This window comes from Carcharhinus amblyrhynchos, chromosome 3, assembly GCF_965287045.1.
Source record: "Carcharhinus amblyrhynchos chromosome 3, sCarAmb.v2.hapA, whole genome shotgun sequence".
Taxonomy (NCBI): Eukaryota; Metazoa; Chordata; class Chondrichthyes; order Carcharhiniformes; family Carcharhinidae; genus Carcharhinus; species Carcharhinus amblyrhynchos.
In genome coordinates this window covers 111,482,567-111,505,276 of record NC_137326.1, presented here as the reverse complement: position 1 = coordinate 111,505,276, position 22,710 = coordinate 111,482,567, and the positions used below count along the sequence as shown (strand labels likewise).

The window sequence follows — 22,710 nt, the reverse complement described above, 5'->3', positions numbered from 1 at the left end:
GTTCAACACCATTTTTGACTTCTCTGACACTGCAGCATATGCAGCAAGACCAGGATAATATTTAGGTTTGGACTGATAAGTAGCAAGTTACATTTGTGCCATGTAAGTACCAGGCAATGAACATCTCCAACAAGAGATGATCCAACCATCTCCACTTGACATTCAATAGTATTACCACGGTTGATGCCCCTAATATCAACAATGGAGGTTACCATTGACAAGAAACTTAAATGGACCAACCATATACATACTGTACAAGGTTACAAGAGCAGGTGAGGTACTTGGAATTATTCAGTGAGTAACACACCTCCAGTGTCCTCAAAGACTGTCCACCATCTCCAAGGCACAATTCAGGAATATGATGGAATACTCTTCATTTGCATCCCTTCTACCATCTTCAACCATCAATCCCTCCACCGCTGACACACAGCAACAGCAGTGTGTACCATATACAAGATGTACTGCAACAACTCACCAAGGCCCCTTGAACAGCAATTTCCAAACCAGTGACCTCTACCATCGAGAAGAACAAGGAAAGCAGAAGCATTGAAACACCACCACCTGCAAGTTCTCCTCCAAGCCACTCACCATCCTAACTTGGAAATATATCCCTGTTCCTTCACTGTTGCTAGGTCAAAATCCTGAAATTCCCTCACTAACAGTGCTCTGGCCACACCTATACCAAATAAACTGCAAAGCTTCAAGAAGGCAGCTCACCACTACCTTCTGAACAGCAATTAGAGATGGGCAATAAATGCTGGCCTAACCAGGGACAGCCAGATCCCATGAAGGAATAAAAGATAAGCAATCGGGCCTCAGAGAGCAGATCATTACGCCACGAACATCAATAGGAAATAATTGTTAGGATTTACAGAGGTCTCACAGCTCCCAGGTATCAGTCTGAGCTCCATAGCAGCCACTATTACCTTACAGTCCACAACCCCAAAATCCCATCTTGTGATCCCACTAGAGGTTGCGACACACATTTTGGGAAGCCTTGTCTCATCTCAGCAATCATCCCTCCTATGTGATTCCAAATAATATGCAGAGAAGATTGTAAGAATACATTTAGGTAATAGTTTTATAACATTCCAGGTAAGCCATGAATTAGCAGAAACATATGGTTAATCAAATTAAACCGTAAACTACTTTGTGATTATGGGGATTCATTTGTTAAGGATAAATAGATGATGCTGTCTGTACCAACAAACCATCAGGTAGAAACAATTTCATAATTTATGGTGTCTAATGTTTTGATAAATTTCATAATGGCTTTTAGTGTATAATATTTCTTAATTTGTTAAAATCTAAAAATCCATCGAAACAATCTGATAGGTTGTTGGTTGGAGTAACGTTCATCTGTGGAAATATAGTTTGATATTCCAGATCCCTGTTTTTAATCTGAGAAGGAATGAAAGTTATATCATGGACAGAGTGTTACCTGCAGTTTATTAGCCCTGGGATACTGTTTGTGGATGATGCCACACACATGAATTATGATACATGTTCAGTGAGTTTAGCATTGCCATCTATTCGTTATTTTTGTAATTAGAAGAAGTGCAAGTTAAGCACATTTTACTATGTAGTGAACCTTGCTAAAGTATTTTTTTGAATACTACCCTTTTTTTGATGGAAGTGATTTATAGAGATTCATGTTTACTGAATCTGTGTCACACCATTTGGGAGAGTAGATTTGATTATCTTCACCATCTGGGCTGGAATCTGTCAGGGCAGACTGCCCATTTACCCCTTATACAGCATACCTTATTTTTGTTCCTTTACAATTAGTGGAATAAAGATATGGCAGCTCCTATAAAGGGTATGTGATCCATCTTGTCAGACTACTGCTCAGGTGATGAAAAAGGATGTTGACAAATATTTCACTTACACTCTCCAATGACTAAGTGAACTCCTGGAATATATACTCCTGCAGAAAGCTATTATAGCAACATTTCAATCCCAGGCAGATAACGTGTGGATAAAGTCACACTCAGTTTGCTTACAAGAATCATAGTGCTGAGTACTTGGGTAAAAATTGAACGTGAGACCTTCAGTCACTATCAAAATAAATTTGAAACTGCTGCTTAAAAAGGAAAGAATTCACAATGATTAAAGGAGAAAAAAAATGTATGTAAAGGCTTCCAGTTAAAAATAATACCAATTACTGTAGATGATGTACTTACAAACAACGATGGAGGTAAGAATGTAGGTGTACTGGAGGAAAGTGAGGAACACATATTGGAGAACCTTGTAGAAATGAAATTGGTTATGAAAAAAAACAAATTGGCTAAATCACCTGGCCACTAACAGCATATATCCAAGGCTACTGAAGGAAATTAGAGGAGTTAGCAAAGGATCAGGTCACATTTTTCAATGCTCCTTAGAAATGAAAGCTGTGTCAAAGAATGAAGTGTTGGCATTATAACATCTGGTTAAGAAGGGGAAGAAAGTTTAAGACACAAATAACTAGAGTTCAGTTAGTCAAACATCAGCTGTGAGCAAATTTGAGGTTAAATTAGAGAACACATATGGAATAATCAAGAACGGCCAGCATAAAATCATTAAGAACAAGTTGAGTTTGAAATATTTAAAGGACAGAAAATTTCCTCAGAGCTGCTCATCTTCCAGCATTACTTTGCCAAGCATGCAGTGGAAATTGCGTTTATGTAAAAATAGTGCCAGTGGGATGGCATCAGCTCTGAAGAATTTCCTGAACATGAGGTCTTATTAAAGAAGTGGCTGATTTATATTGATAAAAATGAAGCATTACAGGTGTTCTCTATTGATATTTAGAATGTGTTTGATCGGGTGTCTCACTGAAAGCTTGTTATAGATATTCAAGTGTGATATAAAAGCGAATGCAGCAGCATGCATTAAAAATTAACTAATGAACGAGAAATTTAAGTTTTGCTTAGATTGAGAAAGGTTGAAAATGCTGTCCCACAGAATTGAGTTCAGACTAGTAAGGATAATTTTTCATTACTTGATTGATGGAAATGGCAAACCTGAAAGAAACACTCTACGTTTGTATTATTTGTCAGAGCACAAAATTCTTCATTGTTTAGCACACCTTGGCACCAGCATTTCACTGAGAAATATTGAGATGGTTGGCGATATTCTACTATGAAAGCACATTGTTGGAGAAGACTAAATGGAAGATAAAAGCATAAAAGATAAAAGCATAAAAGAGTAAATGGAACTTAATTCTGCATCTGGCCCTGACAGCAATGAACTCTTTAATGCTGATGCAAGATGAACTATATCTCACAAATAATGAAACAAAAAAGATGCAAAAATGGACAACAGCAGCCAATGCTCTGATTGTAGTTATTATGGGCAACACACTTTTACATTGCTTTATTCGCACTAGTAAAGTCATTTGTGACCTTTACAAATTTGAGCTAACAGGTGTCAAATGCTTAGGAATGAAATTATTAATTGGAACAGGGCAGGTGGTGGGCACCAGTTCCATTTAATGAAAGCTGGAATTTAGTTATATATTTAACTAGGGGATTCATTCTTTCTGTATCTGTGTCCTTACCCGTATAACACAGGCATTAGCACTCAGGAAAGATTTATAGTCTGCAAACGCATAACTCATTTGAACATGAACTTTCAAGGTTTGAGTTGAAAGGTAGTTCAGCATTTACGTGCATCATAAAATTGCAGAGGTAATACCTGTTGTCTGTCAATACTTTTATATAGTTAGCACAATGAAACACACATCAATAGTATTACCTCTCCGTTGCCTGTTATTGGAGTTGGTGTTCTCATGTTGTCTTTCAACTGCTTCAGAACTTAATGAATCACACTTATTGTCCTGTTGCTGTAAAGATGATTTCCTATTATACCTGTGCAAGAGAGGTTGTACTTCATTGGAAATCTGTTATATGAAGTGAATAATATAGTTTTAAAAATTGCAGATTAAGATTCAGTTTGTGTGTGTTACTGATACTCAGTCATCTCAACATTTTCTATGTCTTTCTAGTGTTTAGAGTGCTAATCCTGAGACTTGGCTGGAATCCTGTGCTCTTTAAAAATACTTGATGGGTGGGACGATTTCTAGGTCCTGACCCTGCACTTGCTATCATCAGCTTGCCCGGGAGATCGCCCAGAGTCAGCTAATTAGGAGGCCATCTCAGATTCCACCATCCAATTAAGGGCATGGATGTGTTCTTGAGGCTCCAGGCTCCATTGGGTGGCTGGCAGCCTTAAAAGAAAAGCAGCTCCGTTGGCAGAGGTGCAGCTTCTGCTGCAAGATGGGGACAACAAGGAAGCCTCCATTTTGAGGCTCTCTTTGAAGAAGTTTTAATTTATTAGAAATAAGTTCTGGCCATTGCTGCCAAGCCAGTCCTGTGAAGGATCTAATCCTCCTCAGGATAATAGTTGGCCATTGCTGCAACCTATTGATCAGTTCTGCTCTAGTTGCGGGGGGTGAGGAGGAGGGTGGGGGTGGTGGGGTAGTGGGGTAGGGTGGGGTTCGGTAAGTTGCCCCCACGTGTCTTGGAAAATTATGCCCTGTGTCTCTAAAAGGACTTTGTAGTGCTCACTGCTACCAATGCTGTCATGAACGGATGCCCTTGTGGCAAGACATTGGTGAAGATGTGTTCAACTGTTTTTTTCTGTCCTCAAGTTGGTTATCTGCTGTGACCTCAGTCTCTCAGCTCTGACACTCAGGATATCATGCAAGTGATGAAAAGATATCACAGGATGTATTTTAGCCATTTGTTCAGCATTTTAATACTGCGGTCAGATATATTTATATCCTTTTCCCCTCTTATCTGAAGAAAGGTGGAGAAGCAGCATCACAATCCATTTGTCACCACATCTCATGAGAGTTAACTTCCTTGTGATGATTAGCAGAAAATTCTGGCACGTGACTGCCACATTTCAGAGCTTTGTCCTGTTTTGTTATAATGGGAAATATGCCTGTATTTTCTTTTAAATCTCAATGTGGCCTTTTAATCCCTGTTAGTTTTCATCAATTCTGATTGTCATAAACTGATCGGGCGCGATCTTATGACCATTCACGCCACACTCCCGCTCCAGCGAGGCCGGAGAATTTGGCACCCAGTCAAATCTCTAGTCACTGCAGTGGGATGGGAAAATTTCACTGGTGTGAACAGTGATAATAATTCATCCATTATGTTGCGGGTGAATTTTGCCTTTTAAAAAGTATTTAGATAATTACATGGGTAAGATAGTTATAGAGGGATATGGGCTAAACACGGGCAAGTGGGACTAGCTTAGTGGTTAAAAAAGGGGCGGCATGGACAAGTTGGGCTGAAGGGCCTGTTTGCATGCTGTAAATCTCTCTGATTCTAACTTCTATGACTCTATGTCACTATTGTAGATCTGAATAAACAATAAGCCATCTGCTCATTGGCAAAAACTGAGAAAAAACTATCTTTATGAATGGCTAGGAAAGAACAGTGGTGAGTAATATGCAAAAGAAAATTCCCATGATTTGCTTGGTCCTGTATCTGAGGATGTTTCAGGCCTTGTTTCAGTAACATTAGGACTAAATTGAACTTGCAATGGTGGCAGAAAACATTCTCTTGCCCTTCCCAGTGAACAATTTGCACTGATCATTTTGTGCCACTGGCAAAAATTAAAATCAGCCCTATTCAATGTGATTTAAGTTATGCAAAGTTATCCTTCAGTGTATATTTACTGACTTTACATACTGCAGAACTTCAAGACTCATAATACATTTTATTTGGAACTTCTTTAAAGTTTCCAGAACTAACTGGAACTTCCTAAGGTGTTACACAGATGTCCAGATTGTTACTTTTAATGTGTTTTTGAATGTGACTAACAAGAGTCCTTAGTTGGTCTGGCTATTATGATTCAGCCACATAATCTAAGTTAATTAAAGGTTATTAGTCACAAAGTAGGCTTATGTTAATACTGCAATGAAATTACATTGAAAATTGCCTGGCCGCCACAATCCAGTGCCTGTTTGGGTACACTGAGGGAGAGTTTAGCATGACCAATGCACCTAAGCAGCATGTCTTTCAGACAGTGGGGAGAAACTGGAGCACCTGGAGGAAACCCACGCAGACACGGGAGAACGTGCAAACTCCACACAGACACTGACCCAAGCTAGGAATCAAACCTGGGCCCCTGGCACTGTGAGACAGTAGTGCTAATCACTGTGCCACTGTGCTGACCTAACTGGGGCTAGAGTCACACGTTTGACCAGAAGTGGGGAGGATAGTCGATCTCTCCCAGGTATTAATGTGTGAACTGGTTGAGTCCTTTTAATGATAATTCAATAACTTGCCTGGTAACCATTTCTAATGCTAACCAATCAATTAGCAAATAACTAAATTCAGTTCCATAACTTGTCATAGTGGAGATTGAACTTGTGTTAGGAAAACAAAGGGAGTTGTAAGGGATTTATACCTGTATTGGTGAATATTAGGAATGACGTATGGGGGAGTGGAGTCAAGTCATGTGAATGCAGGAATGGTTGTGTTTCAGTAGACTCTGGAACCACTCACTTTTTAATCCTTTCATTAATCTTGATGCACAGCCCATAATTACCTAGTTCTGGAGTGAAAACTCCATCCTATGTCTGATTTCTGGTTAAGTTTTGGGACAAAATGCTGAATAAAGTCATGAAAATCCTTGATTGAGAGAAGCATTCAGAGGAAGATAGGGTGGAGCTGAGTCCCCAGTATGGTGATATGGTCAGTGAGCCAGATGGGTTTTTCCGACAATCGACAACGGTTCCATGGTCATCAGCAGATTCTTAATTCCAGATATTTTTTATTGAGTTCAAATTCCACCATCTGCCACGGTGGGATTTGAAGCCAGGTCCCCAGAATATTAACTGAGTTTCTGGATTAATAGTTTAGAAATTATACTACTTGGCCATCACTTCCCCAACATGACTATACCAATGAGTTTAAGCAAATTAAAAGGTGGCTGTATAATCTATTCTAGATTCCCTTCACAGAAAATTAGTGAAGGGTTTCTGAAGAAAGACTTCTGAGGGAGCCAATAATTTAGTGGCATTATTGCTAGACTATTAATCCAGAAACTCAACTAACATTCTGGGGACCTGGGTTCAAATCCTGCCATGGCAGATGGTGGAATTTGAAGTCCATAAAAAACATCTTGAATTAGGAATCTACTGATGATCATGAAACCATTGTTGATTGTCAGAAAAACCCATCTGATTCACTAATGTCCTTTAGGGAAGGAAATCTGCCAACCTTACCTGGTCTGACCTACTCCAGAGCCACAGCAATATGATTGTCTCTCAATTACGTGAGATGGCCTAGCAAGCCAATCAGTTCAAGGACAACTAGGGATGAGCAATAAATGCTGGCTAGCCAGCGACACCCATGTCCCATGAATGAATGAAGAATAAAATGATTACTGAATGGCATTGTTTGGACTTTTTAAGTTTTAGGATTTTATCAAAACTGATAACTAATGTATTTTCAATTCTAATGACTTCTATATACTAGCTGTGATGATGTTCTTGTAATTAATATCACTGATCAGAAAAAAATCAAGCTTGGGAATCTCTCAGGATTGAGTCAAGTGAGATTCTGCAATGATTAATTACCAAGAAAGAGTAGATATTACTCTACCTGTTGGGTGTATTCAGTGGAGCTTGGAAAACATGTTCCTGTATCCTCTGGTTTAGTTGGCTTGCTTCTATCATACAAGTGAGAAAAAAAATAATTATTATACAGAGCTTGTGGTCTTAGATAATTCTTCTTGGGATCTTTAAGTTATCCATTGTTGGATTTTCAGGCAGATTTTCCTGTTCTTGCACCTGGCATTGTTGGGCATAGTAAATCAGTCGGGAAGCACACATCTGACAGGGAGTGCTTCTGATTTTTTTGTCCATTTAAATTAATGGTTGCCAGATCTATGTGGAATTTGTCAGGGATGTGCACGTCTCCCTGCATTGCTGAAATAAATAAACAAGTTGTCGAAGCTTTGTGTCTTCTACACATCAGGACAGAATCTCAAATGATGACAATAATTTATCCTGCATGATAAAAGAGTTCTGATTATTAGACTCTGACTGATAGAGAGGTTTCCACGGAGAATGCACGAGGGAACAATAGTCCCCACAAGTGGAATGGGCCTCCAATTAAAGCAGTTAATGCCAGTATCGATTGACACCATTAAAATTAGATGGATGAATACAAGGAATGGAATGGAGGTTAATGTTATAGAGAAAAGTACAGACAGTCCATTTCTAGTTAAATATTCAAACCTTGATTTGTCCTTCCATTTACCTCTGTAAGCTTGCAGTTGTCCTGTCAGTACTTTCCGGATTTCAGAAACCCAAAGATTCTTCAGTTCTACAGATGATGCCTGTAATTAGGTGATCATTTTCAAATCAGTAGAACATTGCAACATAGAACAAATTACCTAAAAATAGACAAGGTATTCCACCTCCAATAGATGGGATCGGAATCATCTGGGGAGCCACTTTCCTGCACCATCCCCCTAGCCACTTCCCTCAAAACGAACAGGGACAGGCTCCCTAATATTGGCGGACATCGGGCAGCACAGTGGCACCGTGGTTAGCACTGCTACCTCACAGCGTTAGGGACCCAGGTTCGATTCCCGGCTTGGGTCACTGTCTGTGTGAAGTTTGCACATTCTCCCTGTGTCTGCGTGGGCTTCCTCAGCTTTCCTCCCACAATCCAAAGATGTGTGGGTTAGGTGGATTAGCCATGTTAAATTGCCCCTTAGTGTCAGAGGGACTAGCTAGGGTAAATGCATGGGATTATGGAGAATGGGGCAGACTCGAAGGGCCTTCTGCACTCTAGGATTCTGTGATCCCTATGATCTATGATCTTCAAATTAGATAACACGTTGCACAGCTTTTGGATCCTAGCAGTGTTCGGTGCTATAAGACACAGTGTGCACCTAGTATTCAGATACAATGTTAACTACTGGCCCAGATGAAGGGAGCCAGTACTGTCTGTTATTTGTGAACATTTAGCATGGGAGCACATTGGAGCCCATGATTAGGACAATAAACAGAAAATGCAGGAAATACTCAGCAGATCAGGAAGCTTCTGCTGTGAGAAAAACACTCTTCATAGCCAGCATTTTTCAGATGGCAAGGTTTCTTTATCCAGGGTTCCCACTACGAGGATTATCAATTGTGATTGTATGTACCTGGATATTTATCACTTAACATATACATAACGTTCCAGCCATTGGTCGGCCTACACATTCATCCTTGTGAACCACTGCCTTCCTACACCAACTGGAAAGCAAAAAGGCTCAATACCCAATGCAGTGATGCCCGAATATTGCTTTTTAATTTTGTTTTAATAGTTTGATACCTGGGAATTGAATCTTTTTAAATGTCCCAGTGATGTTTCTCCAGGATTGCACACAGCGTCCTGGAAATTGGTCTTCAATTCCTGGAGACTCCAGGCCAATCCTGGAGGGCTGGCACCCCTACCCGCCAATGATAAAGTTGGCAGGGAATGTACCCCCACTAATTGTGCCCCCATGTATTATAATTTTAACCTCCTCGCGAGAGAGACACCCATTGGTCCCTTAAGTGTGCAGATCAGCATCTGATGCTACAACTAAAGTTTGACTGCAATTTTAACCTGAGGCTTGCGCAGAGAAGCAATCGTGGCTTCCTCACCAGGTTAACCTCTGGCAAGAGGAACCAGAGCTTGAAAAGTGAACAATCTTAAAAAAAAGCTGTTCCCTGCTGCAGATGGAGCATGAGTGCTCCTCTGAACCTGTAAGTAAGTCTTGGGCCATCCCTCACCCTTAGTCCCAATGCCCTTATCCACCACCCCTGTGCCGCCAGGACTTACCCGGTAGTCGGGATCCACTCCATGTGCCCCTGGCAGTACTCTCCTGACACCCGAGATCCCGCTTTCGCCTGTCTGCCAGCTGACACTTCCCATCAGGTTTGATAATAGACCAACAAGGATTTAATCAAAAAATGCCTTGGATGATATGTCAAGCCTCTGGTGTGGATGCCCTCAGCCCCAACTATACAACTCTCTCCAGGAACTAAAATCGGCTGTAAAGTTGATATTTTCAGTAATAAAACTATGCCCAATTTTCAGCATTGTTTACCTGAATAATGTACACTTCCTCTCTGCCGTTGTACCAGATTTCAAATTTCTTAATGTCCCCCTTTACATTTTCTGTGATACCAACAGCGCTCATCTGAAAGCACAGTATTCACATTGTTAGTTACAGAGCTGGTAAATTGTGGTACAATTAACAGGCCTGGGACTGAAATCTCTGGGCCCGCTAGCCTCTCCGCTCCTCCCCCTGTCAGGAGTGGTTCACTTCAGCGGGCTTTTACAATGGCTCCCCACACTTGCGGGGAGTTGGCAGCCCAACACCGTTGGAGTGAAGGGTCCCCTGGGGATCAGGCACCGGGGTTACCCCTGGGCACTGCCAGCCTGGCCCTCTAGCACTGCCCAAGGAGTAAAGTGCCGATGCCCATTGGGCATGGGGCAGGACCTAAAAGGAGAGAGGGTCTGATGGGGAGATGGGTCCTCTGAGGGGGGAGATCAGTGGGGGTGGAGGGGGGAATCCCACTGCCACTCTGCAGTCGAGACTGGTGGGGGAGGGAGGGAGGCCAGTGATTGGGCATGTTCGAGGGAACCAGCAATCAGGCCTTTGGTTGGGAGGGGGCTGTCACACGGCCGATGATGCGTGGCTCACAGGGCTGACCAGCGATCGAGCTGGCCTGCAATCGGGAGGCCGGCAGACAGAAAACCACTGCGCGTATGCTGATCTCAGTGCTGATTTTGATTTGATTTGATTTATTATTGTCACATGTATTAATATATACAGTCGTGCTGATACTGCCAACCTCTCCAGGGGAATTGGCCTGGTTTCTGGAGTGAATCACACTAGTGCACTCTACAGTGCACAGAGTGCGGGTGATTCATTTTAATACTCCTGCTGGAAAAAGACAGCGGCATTTACTCCAGCTTTTACGCAAATTCGACACTTAGAATTTTTTTACGAGAATCCTACCCCGGTTTCTTTTATAACAGCTTACACTTAAAACCTTTAATAAAGGACAAGATGTTAAGTTGAGGTCCTGTCTGCTGTCTCAGATGGATATAGAAGACTGGATGACACTGTCTTAATGAAGAGCAGAATGAAGTTATTCCTGGTGTCCTGGCCAATATTTATTTCTGATTCAGCTGCTTTTTAAAGTATATTTGTTGACAGGATTTGGGTTTTGCTGGCTAAGCCAATGTTAATTACCCATTCCTAACTGCTTTTGAGTGATAGTGGTGAACCACTACAATCCATTTGATGTAGATACACCCATCGTGCTGTGAGGGGAAGTGTTTCAGGATTTTGACCCAGCAAATGTGAAGGAACAGTGAGCTGGTTCCAAGTCAGGATCGTGTGTGGAGGGGAGATGGCTTGTGGTGGTGTTACCATGCATCTGTTGCCTTTGTCTTTCTAGGTGGTGGAGGTCATGGGTTTGGAAGCTGTTGTTGAAGGAGATTTGGTCAGCTGCTGCAGTGCATCTTGTAAATAGTACACACTGTCGCCCACTGTGCGCTGACAGTGGAAGGCATGAATGTTTAATGTGGTAGAAAGGGTGCCAATCAAGTGGCTGCTTTGTCCTGGATGGAGCTTCTTGAGTGTTGTTGGAACTATATTCACCCTGGCAAGTGGAGAGTATTCCATCACACTCCTTGTAGACTGTGGACAGGCTTTAGGGAGTCTGATGTTGAGCTACTCACTGCTGAGTCCCTAAACCTACTGATCTGCCCTTATAGCCATAGTATTCATATGGCTGATCCAGTTCAGTTTCTGGTCAATAGTAATCCCCAAATGTTGGTGTTTGTGGCTTCAGCCTTGGTCAATGAATATCAAGTGGAGATGGTTAGATTCTCTCTTGTTGGAGACAGTAATTGCCTGGCACTTAATGCGAATGTTACTTGCCACTATCAGCCCAAGCCTGAATATTGTCCAGATCTTGCTGCATATGGACATTGACAGCTTCACCATTAAACAGATATCTAGTCATTACCTCATTAGTGTTTGTGAAAGCTGTGCACAAATTGGCTGCTGTGTTTCTTTCATTACATTAGCAACTACCCTTCACAAGTACTTCATTGGTTGTAACAAACTTTTGAGACAAGTTGATGATTTGAAAGCAGTTATAGCAGAAAGTCTTTCTTTTTATACTGCTGATGGCATTACGGACCTTCAATGAATGCTTAAAGCTGTACGAGGGAGATTTCTCATGTCCATCCGCATTTTCCTCTCGTTTCTTGCAGAGTAGCAACAATTTTGTGTAAAGGAAAAGGTGCCTTTGCATTGGCTTGAACCGTGCCAAGTCTTTGACCTTGCTGTGAACCTTCTTATGATCTGTCCACACATTGAAAGATCCTTGCATCAAGAGCTTCCCAAGGTCGTTTAGGTTTCCCTGTAAAAGTAATACATTTCCAAACATTAAACAAAATTAATTCACCACCAACCAGGGTTGCAATATAACCTGAAGTATTCTATTGTGTTAGGGCCAAATTAAAATCAGCATTTTTCTAGAGAAGCTACTGATCAAAATTCTTGCCTGATTGGCAGTGCAAACGGATAGAACATTTACTATGAAGTTCAAAACAGGAAATGCTGGAAACACTTAGGAGGGCCTGACAATATCTATAGACCTGCTAAGTACTTGCAGTATTACCTGTTTTTATTTCAGATTCTCAGCATCTGTCACAGTGTTAACTTCTCAGCTTCATAAATAAAATTGAAGCAATACCACAATGGAACTATTGTTATAAGTCACAATTAATTTCAGAAACAGAGTAGATTAGATATCACATTTTGCTCTTACCTCAAACCCAGTGATAGCAATTTGGTGCATGGAGTCATTCACTGATTTAATTATACTGATCATCGTCTCCAGTGCTTCCTCTAACTCTGCAGTGCCTTCTGAGTTTTTACTGCACTTTAGCATCTCCTAGTAGGAATAATCACTTTATTGTTAATAGGCAGTCATAATGTGTCATCTATCTAGAAATTATCTTATGGGGACAATTTCCGTATTCATGCAATAAACAGAGCAGAATGTGTGTGGTAAGTGCCTGGAGAATTCAAAGAGCAACCTATATATTTTTCATGATTAACCCACATTATCATGTAGTCAGTGAGGTGCCAACACAAAATACACTCTGGTTAGACAGCTTGTCAAAGCAAAGGCAGGAAATCGGGTGTTGCAGGCGTTGGTCAGAGGTTTGCAGCAGCAATTTCGATGCTGGTGAATATTTCATTCCGACAGAGGGAAATAAAACCATAGAATCAGAGGAAATGTGAATGCAGAATCTACAGCAGAAACTACAAGTGTTTATGGTGAAAACCCACAAGCAACTGACAAGAAAAATGTCTTCAAAATTTCCTTCCAGTGTTACCTGACAATAGCTGGGGATTAGTTTAAGTATCGCTGCTCCCCAAATTGAACTAGCCACGGTTGGTGAAATGGTTCAGGAGCGAGAAGTAGGCACAGATGAAGATGGCATCAGAGATACGAAGTGTCTTGATGCCTATTTGCACAGATGAATGACACTCACATCTCTCTTTGATAGCAGCACGAGCTAACTGCTAGATTCAAATCCAATCGAGACATCACGATCACGGTTGTTCCATTTTCATGGCGCTACCACCCATTTTTCGGTGTAAACAGAGTTGGAGAGTGATTTTTAAAAATCCATTCTACCTTTTCAAATCTTTACTCAGTGATTTTCCTTACTTGCTTGTGTTCACCAATAACTCAACCTGTTCACAATGTCACCCTTTCCACACTCCTCAAATCACCAGCATTTATTTTTACCCAAATGATCAAATAATCTAACAGGTTCGGAACAGCGTTGCATTAAACAGGCAGCTGCTGCTGCTTGAGCTTTTGGTGAAGATTTAGAACATAGAACATAGAACATAGAACACTACAGCACAAACAGGCCCTTCGGCCCACAAGTTGCGCCGATCACATCATCACCTACCAACCTACAGACCTATCTATAACCCTCAATCTCATTAAACCCCATATACTCATCCAGAAGTCTTTTAAAAGACCCCAGCGAGTTTGCCTCCACCACCACTGACGGCAGCCGATTCCATTCACTCATCACCCTCTGAGTGAAAAACTTACCCCTAACATCACTTCTGAACCTCCCTCCCCACACCTTAAATCTGTGTCCTCTCGTAGCGACCATTTCAAACCGGGGAAATAGCCTCTGAGAGTCCACCCTATCTATTCCTCTCAACATTTTGTAAACTTCTATCAGGTCGCCTCTCAACCTTCGTCTCTCCAGGGAAAAGAGTCCCAGCTCCCTCAACCTATCTTCATAAGGCATGCCTCCCAGTCCAGGCAACATCCTTGTAAATCTCCTCTGCACCCTTTCAATAGCTTCTACATCTTTCCTATAGTGAGGCGACCAGAACTGCGCACAATACTCCAAATGAGGCCTGACAAGGGTCTTATAAAGTTGCAGCATTACCTCCCGACTCCTAAACTCAATCCCTCGATTAATGAAGGCCAGTACACCATACGCCTTCTTGACCACCTCCTCCACCTGCGAGGCCGATTTAAGAGTCCTGTGGACCCGGACCCCAAGATCCTTCTGCTCCTCAACACTACTCAGACTTCTGCCCTTGATGACTCAGACTTCTGCCCTTGCTCTTTGCAGCAACATGATGGGCTGGAAGGAAACCTGGCTGACGGGTTTTGAAACTTTTCCTCCAGCTGAATCCTTCCCACCTAGCTATATCTTCAATAGCCTGCATAAGTGCGGCACAGTGGTCAGCACTGCTGCTTCACAGTGCCAGGGACCTGGGTTCGATTCCTGGCTTGGGTTATTGTCTGTGTGGAGTTTGCACGTTCTCCCCGTGCCTGTGTGGGTTTCCTCTGGCTTCTCTGGTTTCCTCCCACATTCTGAAAGACATGCTGGTTGGGTGTATTGAACTGAACAGGTGCCAGAGTGTGGCAACCAGGGGAATTTCACAATAACTTCATTGCCATATTAATACAAGCCTTACTTGTGACTAATAAATAAACATCACTTATCTTTCATCATCTGTTTTGCCCAAATCATCATAGCATTGGTGTGCCTCTTATAACTAAATTACGCCTTCATCTGTCTCCTTAACGCTTTGATATTTTCTCCTCCTTTAAGCATCTCACCTCATTCTATCCCATTTGCTTCTCATTTGTTCTCTACTGCCCACCCTAGTTCTATGCCAATTTTCATACCAAACTCATTTCTTTCGTCCCTCAGCTTATGACTTCTCATAAGAACATAAGAAATAGGAGCAGGAGTAGGCCATCCAGCCCTTCGAGCCTGCCCCACCATTCAATAAGATCATGGCTGATCTGTCGTGTCTCAGTTCCACATTCCTGCCCTCTCCCCATAACCCTTAATCCCCTCGCTTATCAAAAACCCATCAACCCGCGTCTTAAAAATATTTAGTGACGCAGCCTCCACCACTTCAACGGGCAGAGAATTCCAGAGATTCACCACCCTTTGAGTGAAGAAGTTCCTCCTCAACTCCGTTCTAAACCGCTCCCCCTTTATCTTGAGGCTGTGCCCCCTAGTCCTACTGTCCTTTCTGAGCGGGAAGAGCCTCTCCACCTCTATCCTATCCATCCCATTCATCATCTTATACGTCTCAATGAGATCTCCCCTCATTCTTCTAAACTCTAACGAGTACAAGCCTAGTTTATTCAGCCTCTCCTCATAGCTCAATCCCCTCAACTCCGGTATCAGCCTAGTAAACCTCCTCTGCACTCCCTCCAAGGCCAAAATATCCTTGCGTAAGTGCGGCGACCAAAACTGCACACAGTACTCCAGCTGCGGCCTCACCAATGCCCTATACAGCTGCAGCAAGACCTCCCTACTTTTATATTCAATCCCCCTCGCTATCATCCTCAATGATTTAAATCTCCACCTTTTCACGTTTATTTTTCTCTGAATGGCATGGTGGCACACTGCTTAGTGCTGCTGCCTCACAGTGCCAGGGACCTGGGTTCGATTCCAGGCTTGGGTCACTGTCTGTGTGGAGTTTGCATGTTCTCCCCGTGTCTGTGTGGGTTTCCTCCGGGTGCTGCAGTTTCCTCCCACATTCTGAAAGACATGCTGGTTATGTGCATTGATGTGAACACTCTGCGTCACCCTGCTCATTGCCGCTGGTACAGCCCCCATCTCTGCTCCATTAAATCCAAGGCAGGCAATTTCAAATGGATAAAGTGAATACCAGTTTGGTCAATTGGTGCTGGATCTGGCTGTACCACAAGGAACACTATTGGATCCTGCTCTTGTGGGAGGAGTGCTGCAGAATCAGTTCAGATTGCAAATTAATTCCCCATGTACTTTTTCTACTGCCAACTATTTTGTTCAGTCCTTCTACTCTGTCTCCTCCATCCCTCATTACTTGTGAGGAGCTCATGAATTTCTTGTCACTAAGACTGAAAATATTTAATTAGATGCTTCTTGTTCCCCTTGAAAAAATCAACTTTTCTTTCTCTCCAAAATCCTTGAATACATTTTTGCCTTTCAAATCCATGCCTACGTTTCTCAGAACTCCATGCTTGATTCCCCCCTGTCAGGGTTTCATTCTCCCACAGTACTGAAACAGTTCTTGGATAGATAGCTAGATAGTCAACATCTTTTCGGTAGACAGGGGAACCGGTGGATGTGGTGTTTTTAGATTTCTGAAAGGCATTTGATAAGGTGCCTCACAAAAGGTTGCTGCAAAAGGTTAGGGTGCACGGAGTTGGGGGTAAGGTGTTAGCATGGATAGAGAATTGGTTGTCTAATAGGAAGCAGAGAATTGGAATCAATGGGTGCTATTCTGGTTGGCAGTTGGTGACTAGTGGAGTGCTGCAGGGATCGGTGCTGGGGCCTCAACTGTTTACCATTTACATAGATGATCTAGAGGAGGGAGCTGATTGGCGGTTGGTGAGTAGTGGAGTGCCCCAGGGGTCGGTGCTGGGGCCTCAGCTATTTACCAGTTATATAGATGATCTGGAGGAGGGAACCGAGTGTATGGTGTCGAAATTTGCTCTTGACACCAAGATTGGTGCAACGGCAAATTGCGCGGAGGGTGTGGAGAGTCTGCAGAAGGATCTAGATAGGCTGGGCGAATGGGCCAGGAACTGGCAAATGGAATTTAATGTTGGCAAGTGCGAGGTGGTCCACTTTGGTAGGAATAATGGTAGGAAGGACTATTACTTACGTGGCAAAAAACTGCAGCAGGCGACGGTGCAGAGGGACCTCGGGGTCCTTGTGCATGAGTCGCAAAAACCCAGCTTGCAGGTGCAGCAGGTGGTCAGGAAGGCGAATGGGATGCTGGCCTTCATAGCGAGGGGGATAGAATATAAAAGTAGGGAGGTCTTGCTGCAGCTGTATAGGGCATTGGTGAGGCCGCAGCTGGAGTACTGTGTGCAGTTTTGGTCGCCGCACTTACGCAAGGATATTTTGGCCTTGGAGGGAGCGCAGAGGAGGTTTACTAGGCTGATACCGGAGTTGAGGGGGTTGAGCTATGAGGAGAGGCTGAATAAACTAGGCTTGTACTCGTTAGAGTTTAGAAGAATGAGGGGAGATCTCATTGAGACGTATAAGATGATGAATGGGATGGATAGGATAGAGGTGGAGAGGCTCTTCCCGCTCAGAAAGGACAGTAGGACTAGGGGGCACAGCCTCAAGATAAAGGGGGGGGTGGTTTAGAATGGAGTTGAGGAGGAACTTCTTCACTCAAAGGGTGGTGAATCTCTGGAATTCTCTGCCCGTTGAGGTGGTGGAGGCTGCCTCGCTAAATATTTTTAAGACGCGGGGTGATGGGTTTTTGATAAGAGAGGGGATTAAGGGTTATGGGGAGAGGGCGGGAATGTGGAAATGAGCCACGACAGATCAGCCATGATCTTATTGAATGGCGGGGCAGGCTCGAAGGGCTAGATGGCCTACTCCTGCTCCTATTTCTTATGTTCTTATGTAGGGTAATGAAATTTGTTGATGACACGAAGATGAGTGGAAAAGCAAATTGCATGTAAGGTGTGGAAAGTCTGCAGAGAGATTTGGATAGGCTGTGAGTGGGCAAGGACCTGGCAGATGGAGTATAATGTTAGCAAATGTGAGGTCATCCACTTTGGTAGAAATAATAGTAGGAGGGATTATTATTTAAAGGGTGAAAAGCTGCAGCATGCTATGGTGCAGAGGGACCTGGGGGTCCTTGTGCACGAATCGCAAAAACCCAGACTGCAGGTGCAGCAGGTGATCAAGAAGGCGAATGGAATGTTGGCCTTTATAGCGAGGGGGATAGAATATAAAAGTAGGGAGATCTTCCTGCAACTGTACAGGGTACTGGTGAGGCCGTAACTGGAGTAGTGTGTGCAGTTTTGGTCGCCGCATTTGTGGAAGGATATATTGGCCTTGGAGGGAGTGCAGAGAAGGTTCACTAGGCTTATACTGGAGATGAGGGGGTTAGCCTATGAGGAGAGATTGAATACACTGGATCTGTACTCACTGGAGTTTAGAAGGCTGAGGGGGGATCTTATAGAGACATATAAGATAATGAAGGGGATAGATAGTGTAGAGGTAGAGAGATTCTTCCCGCTTAGAAAGGATAGCAGAACTAGAGGGCATAGCCTCAAAATAAGCGGGGGGGGGGGAGCAGTTTAGATCAGAGTTGAGGAGGAACTTCTTCACTCAAAGGGTGGTGAGTCTCTGGAATTCTCTGCCCGTTGAAGTGGTGGAGGCTACCTCGCTGAATATATTTAAGTCATGGGTAGATAGGCTCCTGATCGACAAGGGAATTAAGGGTTATGGGGAGAAAGCAGGAAAGTGGAACTGATCCACTTCAGATCAGCCATGATCTTATTGAATGGCGGGGCAGGCTCAAAGGGCTAGATGGCCTACTCCTGCTCCTATTTCTTATGTTCTTACGTTTTCCCAAAGGTAGGGGAGTCTAAAACTAGAGGCCATAGCTTTAAGGTGAGAGGGGAGAGATACAAAAGGGTTCGGAGGGGCAATTTTTTTACGCAGAGGGTAGTGAATGTCTGGAACAAGCTGCCAGAGATAGTAATAGAGGCAGGTACGATTTTGTATTTTAAAAAACATTTAAATGGGTAGATGGGTGTAGAGGGATATGGGCCAAATGCGAGCAATTAGGACTGGCTAAAAAAATTGGTGGTGTGGACAAGTTGGGCCGAAGGGCTTGTTTCCATGCTATAACCCTCTATGGCCAGAATTTTACAGGCAGGCCCGCCCACGTCTCATAAGTTCGTGAATGCTGTTCTGCAAGCCCCGCCCACCCTGATTTCAGAGCAGGCGTGCCAGTAAAATCAGGGCCTATGACTCTATTATCAAAATCACAATTGGAATCCAATGTGACTGTGATAAAGGTAAACTATCCACCTTCTTCCTTCTCAAACTATTTGCTGCCTTTGACATGGTTGACTATATTATTTTCCTGTTTTTTTTATCTATTAAATAGTAGCCAAAGAAACATCTACAATGGCTTCTCATAGAATAATAGAAACCCTACAGTACAGAAAGAGGTCATTCAGCCCACCACGTCTGCACTGAACACATTCCCACGCAGGTCCTACCCCCATATCCCTACATATTTTACCCACTAATCCCTCTAACCTACACATCTCAGGACACTAAGGGCAATTTTAGCATGGCCAATCAATCTAACCCGCACATCTTTGGACTGTGGGAGGAATCCGGAGCATCCGGAGGAAACCCTGCAGACACGAGGAGAATGTGCAAACTCCACACAGACAGTGACCCAAGCCAGGAATTGAACCCAGGTCCCTGGAGCTGTGAAGGAGCAGTGCTAACCACTGTGCTACTGTGTCGCTTCTCTTCCTGTTCTTGTATTATTACCCCTGGTGCAGCTCAAGGACCTATCCTTGACCCCCTCCTATCTCATCTGCCCCTCATCATCTGAAAACACGTCAGTTGCCTTGAATACTTTGGTGACACTTGACCCTCCACTATTCTTGATCCTTCCACTATCTCTAAATTGTCAGATCATTTGTCTGACATCGAGTACTGCCTAAGTAAAAATTTCCTCCCATTAAATATATTGGAGAGTAAAACCATTGCCCTCTCCTCACACCACAAACATTGCTCTCCAGCCACTGAGCCTATCCTTTTGCTTGATAGCTGTCACAGGCTGACCCAGCTACATATAGAACTATATAAAGGCTACAAAGAGTCTGACCCAGACTCTTTGTTGCCTTATGTAGTTCTATATGTAGTTACAAAAAGAGCTTCTGACCACAGATCATTTCCATTACTAAGATCGTCTATTTATACTTCTATAACTTCACACTATTCAATTCTTATATAATCCGTTACTAAGAGCCTCATCGGATGCGATTATTCTAACATAGCTCCTTATCAGTCTCCAATGTTCTACCCTCTGTGAACTTGATGTGATCCAAGACTCTGCAGCCTGTGTACCAACTTACAACAAATCCTGATTGCTCATCATCCCTCTGCTTGCCGTGTGTTTAAAGGGCCATTCTTGTTTTCAAATCTCTCATTGGCCTTACCCCTCTTTATCTCTACAATTCCCTCCAATCTCACAATCTTTTGAAAGATTGTGCCTCTATAATTCTGGCCTCTTTGTCATTCCAATGATAACAGCATCACAATTGACTGATAAGACCTAAGCACTGGAATGTCCACCCTAAACTTCTCTGCCTTTCCACCTCGCTTTTTGCCTTTAAGAAGGCCATTAAAACCTACCTCTTTGACCAAGCTTACGTACAAATATTTATCAAATTTGTACATAAGCCATTCATTATGATTTCTATCAAAATCAGAGTCATGGTGCCTGTTATATTAAAACACTCTAAAAAGTAGTGCAATGTCTTTGGCCTCTGTTAATCTTCAGCCATTGAAACCATAAATCTTTGCCAAGAATCCTGATTACCTTTAGGAGGAGTTGGTATTTTGTAATCCTTTGGACAGGCTTCAACAAATAAGCATCCAATGATAGTTTATGATCCAGTTTTCGTTGGCACTCCTGAAAAACAAACAAAAAATAAATAAAGCTTTGGAACTTAGCAACCATTAAGGAAATGCTATTGTATTAAATAGTGTCCCAGCTCTTTCACATGCACAGACATGGCAAACAACAACATATACAGAGTAAGAGCCAGATGGAACTAGAAACACAACTTAGAGAAGCAATATGCAAACAGAATGGAAAGAGGTTTAAAAGTTCAAGCTACCAAGACTTTGGTAACTATGAGAAGTTCCTATGAGACTTAGTCCTTGAGATAATGGTGAAAAGCATCGGGAGATTGCATGTAATAGGTAGTTTTTGATGGAAGGAGGAATCTGGAATTATCCTTTTCTTATGAGAAATGAATGGTAGCATTTTGTAACGGGCTAGTAATCCAGAGGTCCAGACTAATAATAATCCAGAGAAAATGATCCAAATCCCACTACGATAGCTGCAGGATTTAAATATAGTTAATTAAATAAATATGGAATAAAAAGTATCAGTATTGGTTGCCAGACTTCCCTAAAAACTCATCTGGTCATTAATGTCCTTTATGATCAGCATTTAATCATGTTAATGTTTATTTTTGTAACCACTATAACCACTATGGGTGGGGTTTTACAGTTTCCCCCGCCCCAAGACAGGAGATTCCTGTCCCAAGGTTAACAGACCTTCAGTGCGATGATCCCATGGTGGGTGGGACTGGAAAATCTACCCACATGTATCTGATTTAACATTGGAATCTCTGGGATCTTGGGATCTTAGAGATCTGATGTCAATTAGCTAACATGAAAGCATAGAAAATAAGAGCAGGTATAGGCCATTTGGCTTTTCGAGCCATTCAGTGCAATCGTAATGGATCCTCTACCTCAATGCCATATTTCCATTGTATGCATTTTAAATTATCCATGTCTATACAATACCATAATAGATCTTCCTATCAACAGCAATGCTGGATGCATTGTCACTACCCAGGATGATTTTCTCAACCCAATAATACTGCCCATTTCTTCTGGAATCTTCCGATTCCATTGGTCACAGAACTGGGCAGCACAGTGCCTCCTGTCTAAGTCCAGCAAGTGTTGTAGAATCAGGGTATGGGGAGACACACCACCTTTTTATAGCACGAGCTGCCACATTCAGGTAACTTTTTAGGCGTCCAATTCTTTTCATGAACGAGTGCAGCTTAGTGAAAGGATGATTGAATGGGGTGAGTGGATGAATGAGTGAGTAAATGGATGGTAATAGTTGGGTGAGGTTGATCGGTGGTAGGTTGTGAGATGAGTGAGGGGTTGAAAGGTAGGTATGGCAGTGGGTGAAACAGGTATGTGGGTAGAGGGTGATATATAAGATTGGGCAGCCAAAACCTGGGCACAGAAACGATTTTAGGATTGGCTCTTAAATGAAGAGAGGTGCTGAAAAGGCAGAGGAGTTTAGGAAGGAGATTCTAGAGCTTTATTTGAGTGCTATTGACAAAGGCAATTGGGAGTGCACAAGAGACCAGAAGAGTTCTGGAAGTATTATAGAACTGGAAAATGTTAAGGGTTGAGGCAGCAATCACTGACATAGTGGAAACAGTGGACAACATTGCAGAGCCAGCAGAATGGCTGCCAAGTTCTTTTTGCTGGGGTTGCTGTTGTGCTTTTCAATGTGCCATATACTACATGAGCACTACCAAACAGCAACATTATC

At 42.7% G+C, this 22,710-nt stretch overlaps 1 protein-coding gene across 10 annotated transcripts in view; it reads right to left on the bottom strand.

Annotated features, from left to right (window-relative positions):
- Positions 1-22,710, bottom strand: part of mcf2l2 (MCF.2 cell line derived transforming sequence-like 2) — a 313,022-nt gene that overhangs the window by 51,732 nt on the left and 238,580 nt on the right. For all 10 annotated transcript variants that reach the window (XR_013886328.1, XM_080185718.1, XM_080185715.1 and 7 more), the window contains 7 exons: positions 20,944-21,036; positions 12,839-12,964; positions 12,206-12,427; positions 10,093-10,185; positions 8,268-8,346; positions 7,608-7,674; positions 3,739-3,851 (listed from right to left, as the gene is read on the bottom strand). Coding sequence is in view for 9 of the 10 variants with exons in the window: in XM_080185718.1 (XP_080041844.1) it covers positions 3,739-3,851; positions 7,608-7,674; positions 8,268-8,346; positions 10,093-10,185; positions 12,206-12,427; positions 12,839-12,964; positions 20,944-21,036 (793 nt within the window). In the remaining variant the exon portion in view is untranslated. The remainder of the gene's footprint in view (positions 1-3,738; positions 3,852-7,607; positions 7,675-8,267; positions 8,347-10,092; positions 10,186-12,205; positions 12,428-12,838; positions 12,965-20,943; positions 21,037-22,710) is intronic.